The sequence below is a fragment of the Malus sylvestris genome, chromosome 9 (genome assembly GCF_916048215.2).
Source record: "Malus sylvestris chromosome 9, drMalSylv7.2, whole genome shotgun sequence".
NCBI classification, from domain to species: Eukaryota; Viridiplantae; Streptophyta; class Magnoliopsida; order Rosales; family Rosaceae; genus Malus; species Malus sylvestris.
Genome location: NC_062268.1, coordinates 20,846,168 through 20,868,667, shown reverse-complemented (window position 1 = coordinate 20,868,667; position 22,500 = coordinate 20,846,168). Strand labels below are relative to the sequence as shown.

At 34.3% G+C, this 22,500-nt stretch overlaps 1 protein-coding gene and 1 long non-coding RNA gene across 2 annotated transcripts; both read left to right on the top strand.

Moving 5' to 3' along the window:
- The first annotated feature begins 821 nt into the window (after positions 1–821).
- On the top strand, positions 822–2,444 carry LOC126633874 (uncharacterized). Its single transcript, XM_050304409.1, has 2 exons — positions 822–931; positions 1,159–2,444. The coding sequence occupies exon 2, from the start codon at positions 1,188–1,190 to the stop codon at positions 2,442–2,444; it is 1,257 nt and encodes a 418-aa protein (XP_050160366.1). The 5' UTR covers positions 822–931; positions 1,159–1,187.
- A 7,301-nt stretch (positions 2,445–9,745) lies between these two features.
- LOC126634305 (uncharacterized) lies at positions 9,746–11,979 on the top strand. Its single transcript, XR_007627277.1, has 4 exons — positions 9,746–9,938; positions 10,022–10,143; positions 10,906–10,964; positions 11,827–11,979. It is a non-coding gene; the product is annotated as an uncharacterized LOC126634305 (long non-coding RNA).
- The last annotated feature ends 10,521 nt before the right edge of the window (positions 11,980–22,500 follow it).

Sequence of the window (22,500 nt, the reverse complement as noted above, 5' to 3'; positions counted from 1 at the left end):
ATGTTTGTTCCCCATGTTTTCGTTATGTTCTAATACTTTATGATCTATATGTCTTTATATTTTGCAATTTATGTATCTCAATGCAATTATCTATTTTTTTAATTATAAGAATGCACTTATTTATACGATATATAATGGATTTTACTTAAATCCGCCTAAACCCTGCCTAGCTACCTAGGTGCTAAACCCCAACCCACCACCCGACCAGTGCCTAGTTTTGTTTAGAACCTTGATATAGTGGCAAGGCCGCTTATAAGGACCAAAGTGGTCCCTACCTCCTTGTGAGCTCCATTCCAAATCATTTAGACCTTGGCTTCTCCTCCTCATATGAAACGATGGTGGTCTTGAGACATTTGTAGACGGTAGATTTTAGTTGGAAGCAGGGCCGGCCCAGGCCCAGTGCAACCAGGGCCATTGTCCAGGGCCCAAAATTTTAAGGGGCACCAAAAAAAAAAAAAAGTCCAAATAATTAGGTATAAAAAAAAATTTGTTCAGAGCCCAAAAATAAGAAATGGAGGGCAAGAGGCCCAAATTTGACAATAAAGAAATAGGCCCAAGTTTCAGGATTAAAAAAACAAAAAAAAAAAAAATATATATATATATATATATATATATATATATAATTGAACCGGCTTAGCCTTAAAAAAAAAAAATTAATAATAATGTAAAGGCACCTCCCCGGTCCCCCCCCCCACCACCTAACCCTAATTCCCTTTCCCTTTTTCCCAAATCCCCCCACCCGCCCCTTTGTTTGTTTCCCCTGTGCTGTTTATTTTCCCCCACTGTCATCTGCACTGCTTGCTTATTCCAGCCTTCCAACCCCGACACACAGACACATGCTTATTCTAGTCATCTGCACTGTCATCTTTCTCAGCCACAACAATCCCTGCTGCTGGTTGCTGTGCATTCACCAATCCGAATAACTTTTAAGGTAATTTGATAAACTAATTTTTAAAATTTGAATTATTAATTCATAATTTAAATTAAATTTTGCAAGTGACATAGAATTATATGATAATTGATGTATAGAATTGTTGTTGTTGATGGATTGAATTCTTGATTAATTGATGTATAGATGTTAGTGTTTTTATAATATATAATATGTGTTGGACTTGGAATGATAATTTTAATAGGAAATTTTTGTTATATCATGTGTAGGTAATTTTTGCAAACAAATTATCAAAGCCATGTCTTTTAGGAAACAACTCTCTGGTAATATGAAAAGGAAAAAAAAGGCAAAGGATAACGAAATTGCCGAAAGTTTAAGAGGATCTCTTAATAAATTTTTTTCTACAAAGAATGAGTTGGTTGAAAATTTGAGAGAAAATGATGTTGGTGAAGAGTCACAAAATGTTGTTGGGGAGTCTCATGATCATGAAATTGGTGGTTATGTGGAGGAAGATGTTAATGACCAAGAAAATAGTGGTGATTTAGAGGAAAATGTTGGTGATGAGTCTCAAGATCATGAAAATGATGGTGATGTGGATTTAAATGTTGATGATGATCATATTGGTGTAGAGGAAAATATTGAATCTCCTGAACCTATTTTCCATTTAAACATTTATGATCCAAAAGTTTGGGATAGCCTTAATGCAGAAATGAAAGACTTACTTATAGAAAAGGGACCAATTCGAGAAACTAATTTCACGTATCCTAAGGACAAACTCTCTAGAAAATTTTCATCACACTACTATGGTCGAAAATTACGAACGGGTGAAATTTATGATAGGAAATGGCTTGTGTACTCAAAAGAGTTGGATAAAGTATTTTGCTTTTGTTGTAAATTGTTTAAAACAATTGCCTCAAAAAGTGAGTTAGCAAAAGATGGAATTAGTGATTGGAGACATCTTGGTGAGAAGATTGACCAACATGAAAAGAGTAAAGAGCATCTCGTTAATTCGAGAACTTGGGTTGAGTTGAAAAGTAGATTGACAAAAAATCAGACAATTGACAAAGAATTTCAAATGCGAATCAAGAAACAGACAAATCATTGGAAACAAGTGATGCTTAGAATTATTGCTGTTGTGAAATGTCTTGCCATACATAATTTAGCATTTCGTGGAACAAATGAAAGACCTTATGAAGACTCTAATGGCAACTTCTTAGGTTTACTTGAAATGATTGCAGAGTTTGATCCAATAATGCAAGAGCATTTTCGACTCATTGAGAATAAAGAGATTCATCATCACTATTTGAGCCATAAAATTCAAAATGAGTTGATAGCTACTTTAGCTTCAAAAGTCAAAACCGCAATCATTAAAAAAGTCAAAGAAGCCAAATTTTTTTCTGTCATTCTTGATTGTACTCCTGATGCAAGTCATGTGGAACATATGACTTTAATTTTGAGATGTGTTGACTTGTCAAGTAGGTCAATAAATATAAGGGAGTATTTCATGGAGTTTTTAAGTGTAGAAGATACATCAGGATTAGGACTTTTTAATTAGTTGCAAGATGTCCTAAAGTCTCTTGATCTTGATATTGATAATGTGAGAGGACAAGGTTATGATAATGGATCTAACATGAGAGGGAAACACCAAGGTGTCCAGAAAAGATTGCTAGACATAAATCCCAGAGCTTTTTACATGCCATGTGGTTCTCATTGTCTTAATTTAATAGTTTGTGATATGGCAAGTTCATGTCTTAAAGCAAAATCTTTTTTTGGAGCGTGTCAATGCATATATACAGTGTTTTCCAACTCTACAAAGCGTTGGAATATTTTGCTTGAACATATTGATGGTTTAACTTTGAAGTCATTGTCAACTACTCGATGGGAAAGTCATATTGAAAGTGTTAAAGCGATTAAGTCCCAAGTAGCCCAGGTTAGAAATGCTTTGTTTCAATTGGTGGAAATTACTGAAAATCCCCAATTGAGTAGGGATGCAGAATGTTTAGCATCAGGAGAACTTTCAAGTTTTGATTTTGTATTAAGTTTGGTTATTTGGTATGACATTTTGTTGAAAATTAACATGGTGAGTACAAAATTACAATCTGAAGACATGCGTCTTGATGTTGCTGTAAAGGCATTGGAAGCACTTGTTACGTTTTTCGAAAACTATAGAGAAACTGGTTTTGCTTCTGCCATGAGTGATGCTAAAGAAATTGCACTTGATTCAGAAATTGACCCTGTTTTTCAAACTAAACGTCATAGACCTAGAAAAAGACATCATGATGAAGTTGATGGTAATGAGAGGGAACAACAGTCTGCTGAAGAATCATTTAGAACAGATTATTTTCTTGTTATAGTGGATATTGCTCTTTCTCAACTGAAACACAGGTTTGAACAGTTAAAGGCTTTTGAATATATTTTTGGCTTCTTGTTTGATGCATCGAAGTTAATTTCATTGGATGATCAAGAGCTAAAACAAAATTGTATGAATCTTGAAGCACATTTGAAACATGGAAATACCATGGATGTAGATGGAGCCGATTTATGTTCCGAATTACAGGTTTTGCAAATGATGTTACCTGAAAAATCATTTCTCTCTAATAACCCTTGGACATCCATGGAAATAGCAAACTTTGTCAAAGAAATTGACATGTGTCCTAATGTCTTGATTGCTTATCGTGTAATGTTGACTGTACCTGTGACCGTGGCATCTGCAGAAAGAAGTTTTTCAAAATTGAAATTATTAAAATCTTACTTGCGAACCACTATGACTCAAGATAGGCTAAATGGATTAGCAATCTTATGCATTGAAAAGGATGAGATTGAAGACTTGGAGTATGATGATATAATTGATGATTTTGCTTCAAAAAATACTAGAAGACAATTTCTTAAAGGTTGAAATTTGAAGGAGATTTGCTAGGAGTGATTGTATATGATTGTACTTTTGATTGTCGGGGTTTAGGTACTATGTCCCCCCCGTTGTATATTTTCTCAGGTAATATAATTTGGGCGTGAGGGCCTAGCCCCCCAGCTTCGACTGGGTTCCAGCCCTCGTTAAATATTTTTTTTAACATATGTTTTTGTACTAAAAGGGCACATTTTGAACTTTCACACTGGGCACCCAAAAACTCAGGACCGGCCCTGGTTGGAAGAGATGAGGTTTTGAGTTCGAAGAAGAAAGCTTTTGTTAAGCACTTTCGATAAGATTGTATGCACAATGGGCTGAACTGTCACATCCTGGCCTAGGGTCCACCACATCTCGGGCCCACTCCACCACCATAGCACGATATTGTCCTCTTTGGGCCCCGACTACGCCCTCACAGTTTTGTTTTTGGAAACTCACACGAGAACTTCCCAGTGGGTCACCCATCATGGGATTGCTCTCGCACGCTACTCGCTTAACTTCGGAGTTCCGATGGAACCCAAAGACAGTGAGCTCCCAAAAGGCCTCATGCTAGGTAGGGATGAGAATATACATATAAGGATCACTCCCCTGAGCGATGTGGGATCTTACATAAATAGACCTTTTATAAGTAAGTTAATAATAAATTTTTATGTGAGGTGTTAATAAAAAAAATTAAAAATATTGGACACATTATTTAATTTTTCTTTTTCAGCTTTGAAAAAACAAAGATAATTTGATCAAATCATAAAGTAAGCAGAGAATACTCACTAATAAGCACCTAAGTATTATCCAATAAGAGAATAGATTGCATAAATATGGGCCTCGATAAAATCAGAAAATTTGGAAAAGTAACTAAAATTTGGACTCCATATATAATTATAACCACACTTTTGAATTTATGATAATTATAACCAAAAGTTGATATTAAAATACTAATGTACCCTTAAATCCTATGCCACGACATAAAGATCCAATTTTGTTAGCTACAAGCAAGTTCGTCCTTTTCCCACGCTCACTAAGTATCGTAAGCTTTGATTGTTATTTTCCACGTAACTATTCAATTGAGTATTTATCAAATATAGCCAAAAATTAGCCCTTAATTTCAAAGAATGTCACTTTTTATAAAATCTTTCAAATATATCCAAAATTCCACCTAAATAGACACAAACACCCTCAAATTTAACAATCAAATAAATTAAAGGCTTTTTAGCCAAAATGATTCGTGACATTGACATAACTCCTTAATCCGGTTCTTAACAATTAATGATAATCAATAGTAGTGTTCTTGAATTTGTCTATCTTGAATCATTTTAGTCATTCTTTGAATTTGTCCATCATGATCATTTTAGTTTTTTCGTGAAAAATCTGTCAATTGCTTTGTTAGTGTGATGATGTGGCGCTACGTGGGTCTCACAAGTACAATCATATAACAATATGTGGATTAACTTTAAAAACTAATTTTATATTTAAAACTAAAAATGATATTAGTAAGAAAAAATGGCATTGAAGGCATGATTGAAACTCTGCTGCTCCCACTTGCGATAACCGTGATAGCGCTCAATGTCGGTGATGAGGGGGTCGAAGGGGATAGGGTTGTGGTGGTGGAGTGTAGAAGTGAAGGTGAAGTTGGACCAAAGCTTGAGGCGATAGTAGCTAAAAGGCCTTTAATTTATTTAATTGTTAAATTTCAGGGTATTTGTGTCTATTTAAGTGAAATTTTGAATATATTTTGAAAGTTTTTATAAAAAGTGACATTTTTTAAATTAAGAGCTAATTTTTGGCTATATTTGATACAAACTCGTCTAATTTTAGATATTTTTCCAAATTTCCTGATAAAATCTTGTCGGTGATTTTAATGCTAGTTAATTGTTATAACATGTGGAACTTAATTGAAGGGAAGTATTATTAGCACTCCAAAAATCTCATGGTACACTCCTCACAATGTATTTTTCTTTCTAAATATAGAAAGTTTGGAGTGTAGAATGAGATTTTTGGAGTGCCAATAACAATTCCCTAATTGAATCGCAAGTTTTGATTGTTATTTTCATCCGCAGTGAAGTAATTAGGTAACATAGGCTTTAGCAGTTAATAATTAAACCCATCTTTGTATAACTTAGGTATGGGTCATTTTCAAACAGATTGACTTCCTTGCCAAATTTGGAGTTTTCGGATTATTCAAAATTTTCAAAATCGAAATTATCTCGAAAGTTTCAAAACATGATTTGGAATTCTAACATTTCAACAGTTTTTGGACATTCGAAAACGTTATGTTATACGCATTTTAATGTTAATTTTTATTATTTATTATCTTCTTGTGTACAATTAGTTAATTTTGTAGCATATTAGTATTTTAGAATTGTAGCATATACAGAATACAATAGTATTGTATGTTCATACTAAACACGTGTAGTAAAATGCTGAGTCATTTTTAATATATAAGTGGATAAATGAATATAAGAAACTCTGAATAAAACATATTAAAAAAAAATGAATACGTTAAAATGACGTATCAAGATATATATAACAAGGAAAATCGAACGACAACTCAACTCTAGAATCCACCAGCAATACCCTAGAATTTACCATGAAAATTGAGTAATCTCAAGTTTATTGAACAATAGTCGAAAGATAACAATCATAACACCCAAGAGGTATATTTATACGTCCAAGACATAAAACCAAACCCTATAAGGACTTAAAGTTGCACTAGGAAACAAAATAAACAAGGCTTAATTGTAGCAATGGTCTCGGAGCTTTACCCCTATTTTAATTTGAGTTTATGAACTCTTAATTTGAGTTTATGCTACATATTGGGATTTAAATGCGGGAATTTAGTCAAAATTGCCTATAAACAAAGTTAGTGAGTATTGTTCTACACGTTGTTTACTTCGAAGCGGCATTTTATAGGCTTGATTCTAACGCAGAAGCCCGAATCTACAATCCTTTGCGGCTTATTATATTTTATATTATATATTTTACCCTAATCTTAGTATATTTTGGTTAATATTTTGGAAGAATTTTGATACTTTGAATTGTATTTTCAATATAGGACTTTCGACTTCCTCTGGAGCAAAACAAGACCAAATGGATGAATTTTGGAGTAATTCCAGTTGGAGGATGTTCTTGAGTCACTTAGCTTGATCGTATCAAAATTTAGGATTTTTCCACTAAGCAGTTATTTTCTGGCGATAAAATAAAGGAGCGATGTGTAGTGCTGGAAAATGACGTTTTTGGGCTTAAATTGCGTTTTTGGAGCCCAAGATGACCTCGGATGGGTTCGTGGCCTTTTGAATAAGTGTTCATAATATTCCAAATATTAAATCCAGCTATATTGGGCCAATTTTGGAGCAGCTTATGGGTCCAAAACGTGGCTGTTCAGATTTTAGGCGAATTTTACCATTTAATTTAGGGTTATGTTTCCTATTTTATTTATTATTATTATTAGTTTCCTAGTGGGAATAAAGGACCTGTTTTTAGGGTTTGTGTGGGGGTTTAGTAGATATTTTGCTTGGCCGTCTACCATATTTCACTACGCTTTATTTTATGCAATTTTGGAGACAGAGAGAATTGCTAGGGTTTTGGAGATTTTCTACGTGAAGGTGTTTTCAATCCTTTTTTTAAGAATATTTTCTATGATTTCAATTATGAATATGCGTAACTAATTTCTTTTGCTAGGGCGAAGCCTTGAGCCTTAGCATGAATATGTGCTTTTTATTTAATTGCTTATGATTAATTGCATGCATACTTTGAATTGTTAATCACCGGGATAAAAACTATCTAATTGTCTTAATGCCTGATCACCATTAGGATCTTTAGAAAAGTAATTTGATGCAATTTTGGTCGGAAGGTTCCCTGAAATTGACGTTGGCTTCTTGTGATTAATAATTGGAATTTCACTTAGGATGAACACCACGTCTTAAGGGTTGCATGGTTGTTCAAAGGGTTTTCATAAAGCATAATGAGTCTTTCATGTTCATATTTGATCCGAACGTCCAGACGAGTTGCAAGTTAGATATACGTTCTATGTTGGAGGTTCCAAGTAGAATATATAAATTAGGAAAACCTAACCTTCAAAGTGGCATTTGTAAATCATAAGTAATTGGTAAAAGTTTATAGGATTGCTAGGTGATGGTGGAACCTTAGTGCTTTCTTAATTTGATTTCTCCCAAAACTGTTTTCTTTTCCCTCTAGTTTTAATATTGCAGATTGTCTTATCTTTAATAGTTAAATTCGTTTTTAATTTAAGTAGGTTATAAAATTAATCATCTCAATTTCTACTTTATAATAATTAATTGGAATTTGATTTGTTTCGAATTATTTAATAATCCCTGTGGAGAATGACTTTGCGATATCCGTTTATACTACAACAACCTTGTGATTCTTGCAAGTATTATAGGAGTTTTTAGCCCATTCACATGAGTTGTAAAATCCCTATCAGCCACCTTTGCACTTCTTGAGCTGCTCTTCAATTCAGCTAGCTAGTTCTTTATCATTAAAAATCAAAAGTTGATTACAAGATACATAATTATTATATTATTAGAAGAGTTTGGTAATTTTGGATAAAATTAGACTGAATATTCAACATTATCGATATCCTTCCAATTTCCATCAGATCTTTTGGAAATGTTTGGATACGAAAATTTTTAGATTCAAAACGGAATTTTTAATAGCAAATAAAAAATTTCGTTCCAACATCCTTAAACCTTGGCTTTCTACAACCTAATAAAGATTACAACCGGAGGGGAAAACAAAAGGACATAATTGAGTCTGTGGGTAGCTAGTGTATTAGAAAGGAAAAAAATCAGAATTTCCTTGTTTCCTTGTATTGAGTTTCTGTATGAAAAAAATTAGGGGAATGTTTCTTTTCATTCTCCTAAGTGATTTATTTTGTTAAATCATATCATTTCTTTCAGAATGTCTATCATGGTCAAGTGCCTCATACTGCTGATTGAGACAATTTAGATTGTGGGATGCTTCGGGCTTCGAATAATTCAATTTGAAAATCGTTTAATTATCCATGCATGTCAAACTAATCAACGTTTTTTGTAACAAGTATCTCATGATGAACCGTCCATTTGTTTGATGCATATAAATTGGAAGAAAATTTCCAAATTGAATGATTTTCCCATATACGATCTTTAGTTGATGATAAAGAAAATGAACGGTTCCAATTGTAATTGTACGATGAAGATACATAAATAATAAGTGGAGGACAACTAGATTCTCCAATGGGGGAAACACAAGAATTATTCCTAAATCGTTGTCCCAAACTTTACAGAAATATTAATACTTGTATGTATTTTTTCCTTGGAAAATGAGCTCATTCCCCCACTTGCAAATAACGCATCTTTGCCGTAGAAATTTCATAATGGGAATCGTTTAATCTCTTAATCTTTATTTGAAGATCATTCGAATCAAAGATCGCTTAGTCATCCAAATGTATTAAATAAATCAAAGGTGTATGCACCAAAACATATTCATGATGAATCGTTGATTTATATGATACATTTAAGGGAAAACTTGATATAAGTCAAATTTTTTTAGCCAATAGTAGGAATAGTCCAATTTATTAAAATAAGTCCAATTCCTTAAATTTAATTATTTTATTATCAATAATTATCTATTCAATAATAAGATTTATTATAAAAATCAAATTTCTTCCTAATTATCTCTTTGATTTTTTTTTTTATTTTTTGTTATTTCTTGTTCTTTCTCCTGCTTTAAATGTCACAGCCCGTCCCGGAGATACATTTGATGGGAATGTGAAATGACGGATTTACCCTTAGCAGTTATTAAGGTACGTGTGTGTGATATGTTTGAACATTTCATGGTTCCTAAATTTTTGGAAAATTAATTAAATTGGATTAAAGGTTGATTTAAAATTTGGTATGTATTTTTGTGTGGTTAAGGAATTAAAAGACTTGGAATTTTGGTGGGTTTTGTTGGACCACACAACACATACACGGGTTAACCTCAACCCTTTCCTTCCCCCGTGCTGCCTCTCTCCTCCCTCACGGCTTTCTCTCACTCTTTCACTCTCGACTTGTACGGACACACTCACCACCAAGCCTACAAGCACGGATCGAAGGTTGTGAAGGTACCATCGTGCTCGTGAGGACTATACGAACTCAACCACACCCATTTCAGGTAAGAAATCTTTCGATTTCACATCGAAATCCCAAGCACCGATTTTGGCACTGTTCATGAACTTTTTGTTGGTTGATTTTTAGGACAATCCAAGCTCATAGTGAGCTTAGTGAGGTCCCAAGGAAGCTTGGAGTGCTTCGTTGGAAGGATTTGGACGTCGGGATCACGAGGGTTAAGTTTGGCCGGTTTTGCTTGGATTTTTCCGGTGAGATTTAGTTGTTTTTTGAAGCTTAAAAGTAGTATATTGTGATTCTACATGTTGAGGGCTTTAAATTGATATATTATACGAAGAAAATGGTTGAGAAACGAAGGAGAACAAGGCATTTGAAAAATGCCCAGAATCCGGCCACCGGAGAAAAACCAGTCCGGCGAACTCGCGAGGAAGAAGGTGCGCGTGGGCGCGCGTGGACCCGTGCCTTCCTTGGCGCGTGGGGGTGCGTGCCACAGTAAAAAATTATTTTAAAAATTTGTCGACGTCCGTGACATCAAGTAGGTCATTGTGGTATATTCATATACCCAAATTGAGCACCGTATGAGAAAGTTATTACGATTATTGGTTAGGTGCTTTAAATAACGTTTTATAGTTTTCACATTTAGGTGAAAATGTGAATTGACGATCCGACCGTTGGATCGTCACCAAACTTTGATACGTTGTAATACGTAATATTTGAGGATTATTGGAACTTACGGATTGGGAATCCGAGTTACGGATCTTCCGGAATTGGAGTTGTAAGTTCATAAAATAAAATGTTAACCGTCACTTAGTTTTGGAAATTGACGGAGATCCGACCGTTGGATGGTAATGAAATTTCAAGATGTTGTCCTAGAGATATATTGTGGACTCTGGAAGTTATGGATTTAAAATCTGAGTTGCAGATCTTTCGGATCAATCTACGTAGTGACGTATTTTATATAAGTTATATTCTATTGATATGATTTCTGAGGTTGGATTTGATTATTGTTCTAGGCGGCGATCGTCATGACGCCTTGATGAGTTGTGCTAGGGAGTTGTAGGGCGAACTCCAGGTGAGTGGGCAGTTTTGTTTTCGTATTACCTATATACTATTGAGTTTTCCCAGAAATTGAATTTAAATGAAAGCATGATTTAAAATGCCATGGATAGATTTATATGAAAAGTATGATTTGAAATGCCATGCATAGAAGTATATGAAAAGCATGAATTGATATATGATGCATATATATATGTGAATTGGTGCTGTGGACGCACAGGTAAGTATCAGGTGAGTTTTATATTATTCATGTGCATTGTTGATGTGTATATTGTGGATAGCTCATAACCTGCAATCATGGTGTTAGTGCTTATATTATTCACCACACCGCACGCTCGTCTTGGATCCAAGTAGGTGGATGTCGTACAGACCAAGTGAGGGTTCCGACATGCTAGTCGTATAGATTACTAGATGTGATTCCGACTAGTGGGTGACCTTAGATTATGTGCACAGATGATTGATGAGAGAAGCACTAGAGCGTATTATTACACCATCCATGTCGTACAGACTACTTCAGGTAGTTCCGACTTATCTGCAGTGTAGTGCCGTACAGGTCATCGAGGTGACTCCGGTTGGATTGGATGTTGAGCTATGGAATTAACCGTACAGGACCAACTGCAGGGTCTCCGGTTAATTCAACTTTTCACCTGTTACATTGATGCATCATTTATTTTGTTTTCGAAATTACAACATGGCATACTTTCGGGTTTTAATGAAAAATTGATGATTCGAGATTTATGAAAAGTATTATGTTATTATACTATTTTCTGGGAAAAGTATACAGGTTTTACAGTGAGGGGTTAGAATTATTTTTGGCGAAATGTTTTTGAAAAGCTTGGTTTTACTGACCCACTCAATTTTGTTTTTCGCCCCTCCAGGTTCTTGATAGCAGAGTTTTGGTGGCCACGAGGAATCCAACGGTATTCTGACAGAAATCACAAAAGTAGGACTCACCCTCGAGGGTTTCCATTTTAATAATTGTATTTTAAAAGCTTCCGAACTGTGTAAATGGTTACGTCACTCTCATGTGACGGCCAACATGTCCTCCTTCGGGACGGGGTGTGTCATTAAAGCTCATTTATAGATTTTATTTTTAATTTTTATAATCAACCTATATCACAGGTTAATTATTTTTATGTATCTATGTGATAGATTCTTTTTTATAATCAACATGTCACAAATAAATGTATCTTGCTTGTAGGTATATTATGTTTTTTCCTACCTTTTAGTTCAGTTTTATATCTCGCTTATAGGTATAATATATATTCATATATTTGTTACTTGAGTTAATGTAGAATGTTTTGTAGATAATTTATGTTAGTATATTAGTTTTTTTTGTTGTAAGATATTAATTAGATTTTTTTAGAGTTAAAAAATGCATAATATTAGAAGATTTTAATTGATTTTTAATATTTTAAAAAAATATAAAATGAGTATAAAAAAATAAAAACCTGTAATTAGATAACTGGACTCACTCCTAAAAACCATCTATGTTTTTGGACCTAGATCTAAAACTCCCTACCTTTAAATGACTAAACTGTATTCGATTCATATAATTTATAGTAGAGATGATCTTTAAATGATAATTAAGAGATTGAACGGTTTAGATTATAAAAAATTTACAATGAAGATGCTTTATAAGTGAGCAGGGGAATGTCGTATTGTCCAAATTTTAAGGGTAATTCTATTAACACCCCCCCCCCTCTCTCCAACAATCTTATGAATACACCTCAAAATAAAACCCATCCACCCTTTTATGCCGGCTGCCAAAATCCTCGTAAGTGTGGCAATCTCCATCATCGACGATCCACTCAAATTGCTCACAAACCTGAAAAGTCATCAAATTCCGCAAAAACAAAGTTAAATTAAAAGGAAAACTAATGAAAAGGGCTTGAAAACTTTGAGTTTTAATGATAAGGACAAAATAAAGAGTAAAGTGAATAGTACCATGATTGACTTTTTAGTGTAAAAATGTGGTTTTTCGTTAAAGTGAACAGTACCAGGTGCTTTTCGTTAAAGTTCCCTAAATTAAATCAACACAATTTAGTGAAGCATAGGATGTTAGAGAGAGAGAATAATAACTCTTCTTTGAGACGTTTGTTTGGATTGAAGGTGTTGGGAACAGAATCCATGGATGAAAGATAATCAACGGATAATCCATGGGGATAGGATGGCTTCAGAAAAATGGAGGACAAAGTTAGAATTTTAAAGGCACATTTTAAATGTGGGGTGTATTCATAAAGATGTGGGGTGAATATTTAATTATTGTTATGTAAAGGCAAATTTCATAAGACGGAGCTTAGGAAAGTTATAACTTATTAGAATGTAGAGTTTATTCCAATATATAACTGACCTAAGTTGGGACCGGAATTTTCTATGACCACAAGGAGGTTATTCTTATATGGAGTATTGATGGGATTTTATCACTTGCGAAAATAGGTTAAAAACCTAAAAATACTTGTAAGATAGCAAGGTTATTATAGCATAAATAGCTCAAGTAAGGTCGTTGTCCACAAGAATTGATATGAATAACTCGTCTTTAAAACCAATTCTTAATTAACTATTCAACCCAAAGTATGAAATTTTGAACTTTGAATATTCAAATCATAAAATAAAATATAAATCGCAAGTAAGACTGGAAAAAATTCCCGAAAATCCCGAACCAAACCAAAAAATTCCCAATCCCAAACCAAAAATGTCCCAAACAAAAATTCCCAAAATTTTCAGGATGAAATACCGAACCGATCCCGAAATTTTAGTACAGAATTCAGTATTGTCTACTCAATTTTCGGTAATCCCATACCGAACCAAAAATAAGTATTATATATATATATATATATATATATTATTATTATTATTATTATTATTAAACATTTGAACAGTTGCTAATTACTAGTAGCAATATAATTGTATGGTCTACAGGTAATAACCATAACCATTTATTGGCACATTTGTCGGTACGAACCTCCTACAACTGTGTCTATTTCCTCGATACAAAATTAAAAAAATTGTATTGTTAGTTTTTGAACATATTAGGTTTGTAACTTATTTTTTTGCTTTTGGGTTTTGTTTCTTATTTTATTTGGGTTGCATGTTATTTCAATTTGTATGAAATTTGGGAATACCAAACCATCCCGAAATACCAAAAATTGAGAATACTGAAATTTCAGTTTGGGATTTGTCTTCAAATTTCCGTCCCAAAAATTTTTGGTTTGGGATTCGGGATTTCATTTTTGGTTTGGGATCCCATATCGAACCACCCCTAATCGCAAGTAATTAAAGTTAACTTATTGGCAACAATATAAATCAAAGAAAGTAAAGATAGCACACAGTTTAGAAAATTCAAAGCTAAAAGACACTAGAGTTTAGTTGTCACCATTAGCAATCCTATATAGTTTTTCCAATTACTTATGAGTTAACACATGCAAACTTTGAAGGTTAGGTTTTCCTAATGCATATTTTACCTATTGTATTCAAGTTAGAACATATATCTAACATGTAATCCATCTATGACATTCATATCAAATATAAACATGCAAGACTCATTAATAAAACCTTTTGAAAAATCATGCAACCTTTAAGAGCGTGGTTCGCCTTAAGTGAACCCACAATTGTCAACATTAACCAAGTTCAAGATAACATTCTAACAAAAATTGCATCCAATTACTTATCTAAACATCCCGATGGTTATCAAACATCAAGATATGTAGATAGTTTAAACACAATGATTAATAATTCAGAGCATGCATGTATAACATCTTAAGCCAATTGAAAAAAAAAAAACTACATATTCATGCTAAGGCTCCTGGCCTCGCCCTAGCAATGGAGAATTAGTTACGCATAAGAAAATCATCCAAAGCTCTATAAACAGAATTTACCTAGAAAAAAACGTTCTTCCCTTTTGGACTAAATACTCAGTATATAAATAAACTAATAAATCTGAATCCTACCTAAAATAGGTATCCCAACAAATCTAGAAAACCAAATAAAATAATAAAGGGTTATGATACAAAATAGTTCCTAAGATTTGCATGATCAATAGAAATGGTCCTTGAGATTTCAAATAAGTAGAAATGGTCCTTGAGATTGTCCACCATCCATAATTTTGGTCCTTTCGTTAAAAACTTCATTAAGTGTCCCAGAACTCTTGGCCGAAAGTTTGGGCAATTTTCAAAGCTTCGTAACTCAATCATTTCTTAACCACATTCAACCCATAATATATCAAAATAAAGATAAGAAAGTGTAAAATAAGATTATACCTATTTGGAAGCCCAATGGTTGCCGGAGATGGCCGGAAAACAGCCTCAAAGTTGACTGGTTCAAGTGAAAACTGGAAAACTCGCCGGAAACTGGGTAAACTTTAAACGTTCATAACTTCTTCAATACTCAATGAAATCAAGTGATTCAAAAATGAAAATCATACTTCTCAATGACACGAAGAGAATGGTACTTTTTCAAAGGATAACTCGCCATGTTTTGGCCATAAAACGGCTCAAAAGTGGCTAACTCGAGACCAAGACAACCATTTTTGAGCCTTTTTTCGGTAAAACCACGGTGAGTTAACCATAAAAAAAAGTACCATTCTCTTTGTCTCGTCAAAAAGTATGATTTTAACTTTTGAATCACTTGATTATGTTGAGTATTGAAGAAATTATGAACGTTTAAAGTTTACCCAGTTTCCGGCGAGTTTTCAAGTTTTCCCTCGGACCAGTCAACTTTGAGGCTATTTTCTGGCCATCTCTGGCAACCATTGGGCTTCCAAATAGGTATAATCTTATTCTACACTTTCCTATCTTCATTTTGATATATTATGGATCGAATTTAGTTAAGAAACGGTTGAGTTACGAAGCTTTGAAAATTGCCCAATCTTCCGACTAAGAGCTCCAGGACACTTAATGGAGTTTTTAACGGAATGACCAAAATCAAGGATGGTCGACAATCTCAAGAATCATTTCTATTGATTTGAAATCTTAGGGACCATTTATATTGATCATGCAAATCTCAGGGACCATTTTGTATAATAACCCAATAATAAATTAGAAAACACAATCTTATTCTAATTGGATAATCTGGGCAGCCAAAGAATCAACACCTCCATTGATCAGATCTAAACCAAATCAGACATACGAAGTGGTGTTGGAAATCTTAGGACTGCCCTTTCAACTTTGTAGAAAGAGCTTTCCTAAAAAAACATCATATTCAATGATTTATGACCCCAAATAAGCCTAAACATCAATCTAGCAGCATTGCTCAGTCAACCTTCTTTTATTTGCCATGATCATACACACTTGGAATTTAGGGTTGAGATTTTGACACAATCATCTTCGAAAACTTGCAAATCTACTCCATTTGGAATCACACCAAAATTCCACCATTTAACCACAATTTTAGCAAAGTAGATCTCACATGACCTATAATCAAAACATATAGAAATGTATTAAAATTATCCCAAAATAACAAATAAATTACTACTAAGACTTGTGTAACAACCCATCTCTAATTTTACAATTTTATAAATTTTAAAAGAGTAAATTTATGAAAATGCCCCTAGAGGCGAGATTGTTGACTTTCGTTGATAATCATTTCGTGATGCGTATGAACTATTATTTTAATGTATTTTTGTTGTACTCAATGGTACAAACTCATGGGCGTAAGCTGAATTGAATTTGGAGTTATAATGAAGATTTTACGACACACCGAATACCGAGAGCAAATTGGTATTTTCATATTGGGAAGATACTTTGTGTCTTGGTTTGTGAGCCACGTAGGGCCCACACACCATTCCTCCCTTGTCCCTGTCTAGATGAGTTGATTCTTAATTCACCATCTGTTTCTCTAAATTCAAATGTTTTAATTGAGTTTTACTAATGGATCTCTATTATGCTTAGGTACGATTTGCATTGGCAATCCGTATCTACTTGTCCGAACGGCTACGACTTTGCAAGTATCTGTGAGTGGGCCTTTTCTTTTATATATTATTTGAGTTTCCATACATAGATTAATTATGCATTTTCTAAGTGATGCCATAGTTAAATTGACATTATAAGAATTGTTGCGATGATGAAAATTGTGAGATTATTATGAATCCCATAGGATGCACAGGTATGCATATTATTACGGGATACCTTATTTATATTTATGGTAGTGATATGTCGACGTAAATTATTGATTTACAGCTATATGATTTTATTTACATTATTTGCCCATCGTTGCTACCCCAGTGTTAGTACTCGCCTGGGCTAGGGCCAGTCTTTCACTATATGTTCACATCGCACCGTACGCTCACTTTAGATCCATTGTAGGTGCCAGTCTTGTCCTATGTTGTTATAGGCAATTATGACTCGTATGTGACTCGCATAGCGCCAATCTTCATGTGATTGTAGTACCTGAGCGTAAATCATTATTACACCCAGTCTTATTCATGTTAGAATACATCTGCATGAACTCGTGTGTCAACATATGTCGATGAGCACTCATTATGATATGTTTGTTATGCAATATATTGTGATTATCGGACGTTAAGTGTTTATTCAAGACATATTGTGACATATTGAATTCCTAAGATATTGCAGGCTACGGTAAGTATTTTCATACTATACGTAATATGTATATTTTGAAAATTATACTTGTCTTACAGCGAGATGTTATTATTTTTTTAAAAGGTTTTTACAAAGCTTTATTTTTACGCCCACTCACCTTTGTTTTTCGCCCCTCCAAGTTTTAGTAGATGAGTTTTCGTATCGATGAAGATTCTTGGCAAATCTCGGTTTTAGTGATTACCTTCGAGGGTATAATTCTCACCCTATCTCCACTGTATTTTACTTATGCTTTGCATGACATGTGAATTGGGTTTAATCCCACTCACATGCACACTCTTATATTTAGGCACTTTTAGGTTTGAATTCATTCACATTTTCCACATCACTACACTTTATGGCTTCGTCACCTTTATGGTGTCAGCCAGAACAGCTCAATTCGGAGTCCAGGTGGACATTTCAGGTCAGGGTGTGTCAGTTTGGTATTAGAGCATAAGTTTGGGCAGTATTGCGTTCATCACACACGTGATGTAAGCATTCTCAGTTTTTGAACCTAAACATCAAATCTTGCCACCTCGTTGAATACGAAATAATGTGTTAGCTTTTCCTAAGTTATGGGTTACTTAAATGATTTATTGACCTTCTAGAAGAACATTTTGGTGACCACCTCCGTAGTTTAAATAGAAAACCTCCCTGCCAAGGAGAAATCCCGATTTGGAACGAGTTTGTGGCCCTGAAGCAAGGTTAAGGTATTGGTAGTTGTGCACCACCGGAGATTTACCCATCAATCTCAATACTACTATCCAATCATCATTACCAAACCTTTCGAGATAGGAAACCAAAATTAGTTTTGATTCTTGGCAGTACGTGTTAGTATACCACCTATTTAAATTCTTAGGAAGTTTTACTTTCGTCGAGATTTCCAAAAATGTCTCGAGTACAATGTGGTGCTAAAATGGTAACACTCAACGGAAGAACATCTGGAGGGACAATCACTTTTGGTTCTCGATAGCACTAATCTTCTCAAACACACTAATCATAATTTTAGATCTTCGTGAGGAAGATCGAATGTCATTAGTCCATTCTAAAGTAGGTTGTTAGCAAATTCCTTTTCCTAGCCTTAGGAAATTTCAACCAGCACCAGTTCCTAGAATCTCTTTTGTTGCCATACTCATCATTTCGATGAGTATAGGCATGGAAGCATGAGTTGTTATACCTTCGATTAGGGGTAATCAATTTCCCCTAGAATCAACAAAATCAAATCATAAGACCAATTCTTTACCAATCATCTGCAACTCATCACCAGAGCGGGCTCTAACCTATAATAAGCCTAATGTCATTAATCCATTCTAAAGTAGGTTGTTAGCAAATTCCTTTTCCTAGCCTTAGGACATTTCAACCAGCACCAGTTCCTAGAATCTCTTTTGTTGCCATACTCATCATTTCGATGAGTATAGGCATGGAAGCATGAGTTGTTATACCTTCGATTAGGGGTAATCAATTTCCCCTAGAATCAACAAAATCAAATCATAAGACCAATTCTTTACCAATCATCTGCAACTCATCACCAGAGCGGGCTCTAACCTATAATAAGCCTACAGTGGCACTACTTATTAACGATACTGTCTGATATCCAGAAGCTGACAACCAGTATTTAGGCGGTATGATTTATAATACCGAACACATGCTAGTATCTGGGAATGATACCTTTGTGCCAGAATGCCAATTCACAATTTCAGGGTAACGAACAATATCAAAATATCATAAATGCTTTAATTAGCGGCGCTACTGATAGATTGATTAACAGTAACTACCCAAGCCGAAGAAACTAAATCGTGGAAACTTAAGAGTAAGCCTTTTAGAATGACAGTAAATTCACAGTTGTTTTTAACCATATTACCCATCTAGGTAACCAGAACATTCTTGACCAGTCATCCTTACGGTCACTTCCACAGTCAAACATTAGAATTGAAGTACACCAATAATCCACATTTCTAATACCACACTTATTCTCCTTCCTTCATATTGAACAACTTCGACATCATTGAGAAACTTAGTTGCAAAGTTTACCGATTACGAATTTACCCAACCAGGAACCAAACACTTTATCTTAGGAACCTCAAACTTGTCCGCGAAGGCGAAAGATTGAATCATAGGATCGTACTTAGACTTTAGCAGCTCAATCAAGTGACGATTAAAACCATTAACCCATACTTGAAGTTGATGTTCTCTCCAACCAACTTTTGGAGCCCTAGTTTTCTTCCTTAGCATGATGAATTCGTAGCCCTAGTTTTCTTCCTTAGCATGATGAATTCGTAGTAGTCTTATCGACAATTTTTTCATCTACTTTAACAACGAGACCAAATTCTCTAATCACTGGCAATCAGTTTTATACCAAATTTCTTAAATGCTAGCTTGGTTAGATTGGTACCTTTCGTGGGAGATGTAATCTCAGTAGACGATATTCTTTTCATTTTTCCAAAAGGTTGTAGCTAAAGAAAGTGTGACATTCCCACAAATTATTGTGAAATTCAAATTAATTTTTGCCTTGTCGATTTTATCGGCAGATTATTAGCAATTTTTCAATTATAGTGTTTTCCTTACTTGTTAACCAAGGAAAGTTAATTTAAATTGAGACATGGAATACGATTAAAGTTGTGACAACTGAGGTGTTGCCTATTTCCTACCCTTGTTTATGCATTTTTCGATAACGTCAATAAATTCAATATTCATGATGACATTTCCTTTGAATGATTTGGTTGTGTACCAATGCATCATGACGTAGTATTGCGTATGTTTCCTAACGGTCAGAACCGTACAAAATGAACCATCTTACTCATAACTTAAGAGTCGACAATTACCATTTTTACTTGAAAACTGGATGACACTTCTCTATGGAGAAATGTATCCAAAATCTTTACCAACCACACAAACTTTTCAAAAACCTCTTCTCTCGAAATGAGCTAAGTCTCAAACTACGATGATGGAGAAACCAAATCAACATCTATTATTACACTATCGTGTATTACTCCGGTCGCACAAACGTAATTCTTATTTACCACAGCAAAAGACATATCTACCCTTGAATACTTTCAGCCTGTCCTATTTCATTTTAGTTGGAATTCATGAGTTTTGATGTGACGTTACTTACAAATCATCAAGAAATTGTTCGAGTGGTTATAATCACTTCATGTGTCCAAATAGAGATAGGGAAATATCACCATAAGCTGCTCGTACAGGGTATCTTTTACATGTGGAGATTATGATGATGTTTCAATGATTATCGATCGACTTGACAAGTCAACTCACTTTTTGTTGGTCCAGAGGGACTACATTTAGACCACTTGGTAAAAATTCCTCATTCTTGAATTTATCAGATTTTCTGGGGTTTCAATCAAAATCTACTCTGATTGTGATTCCATATTCACCTTTTGTGCTAGAAAGCATTTCATTCAACCTTGGGTACGTGTCTACCCTATTGTGTTTCATATTGTTTTTGAAATAGACAAATCGTCTAGTAGAATTGCTCAGACATTGAAATTTAGTTGTGACCATTAATTCTTCAATGACCGAACAAATACTCTGCTAAGTAAACCGTGACCATTGGTGATTGAATATTCTGGAAGCTACAGTTGTAGCGAGATAGATGCATTTAATCCAGTTACTTTGTATTCTAGATTGATGGACTTGTTTTGACTCTCAAATTCTTGAGTGGTCTTTTAGCCTTCTTGACATAATTTTTCGCTAAATTTGAGAGAAATTCACTATAAACCTACTGGCTAAGGCGTTGTGAACTACAATTGTTCGACTACATGGTGTGCAAGTCACCACCGTATCTCATTGTGATGCACGTTTCACTTTTAAGTCTTGGGAAATCATCTTGAAAACCATGGGTACTAAGTTGTTATCCAATACCACATTCACCCTCAGACTAATGGCCATTCTGAACGAACTATCTAGATTTTAGTGGACATGTTGCGTTTTGTTCTTTTTGCAATTTTAGCATGATTATGACCGACACCTATCCCTGTTAGACTTGTGTGTAACTACGGTTACAATTTTCAGTTTTGGGTATGGCATCGTTTGAGACGTTGTATAGAGATTTTATGCACAATACATGATCGACAGAAGAGTATTGCGAACAGGTATTCGAATGATCTAGATTACGATGTAGCAAAATTGTGTGCTATTGACGTTGTCACCCGAGAGGGTAGTACGTGGCATGATTGAGTGTTGTTCAGTTGATTTATGCGTCTTTCTGATGTGGTAAAAACTAACACACAAATTAAACCCTATTAAAATAGTTGTAGTACGCGTAATTAGGGATCGTTCTAGGCCGGAAATCAACTAGGGATGCTAATCAACACACTGCACTTAAAAATTGAAAACTAGACTCAAACAACTCAAAACAAGCTAAACTGACTCAAAACACACAAACTAAGTTGAATTGACTCAAAACAATAACTAGATAGCAATTTGGACAAAAATTGAACTCAAAAGACCAAAAACAATGTAAAATAGCCAATCTAGACAGATTCTAACCTAAGAACACAAAAGAGAAAGGGGGTTTGTTATGGACGAATTTAAAGTTAAAACTAATTACTTGCAGACACAAACTAATGTTAATACGAAATTGGATGTTTTTAGGGTGTAAAGCTAGTTAGAGGGTCCTTCTCCACACATGACACACATGCATACAAATCGATTTCCAGTTATTTCTTCGATAAACCATGAATGACAATGCCCCAAATTAATCATGAGAAGCACAAATTAACTTTCATATTTTCCTAATTTCATTGAATTTGACTCAGGGACACAACCAAATTATTCTTATCAAGTTCCCTACATGAACTGCATAATAGATATACATATCAAAGATCATTAAGTTCTATGAAAATCATAGGCATTGACAAGGCATTCGTAACCATGAACTGCATAATACTCCTACCAAGAATTCACTTAACACAATCATGACTAGTGACTTTTACTACTTGTGAATATAAGTTCATAACGATT

Bases quoted from the DNA above. Each gene is read 5' to 3' on its own strand.
- LOC126633874 (XM_050304409.1), top strand. From the start codon at position 1,188: ATGTCTTTTAGGAAACAACTCTCTGGTAATATGAAAAGGAAAAAAAAG.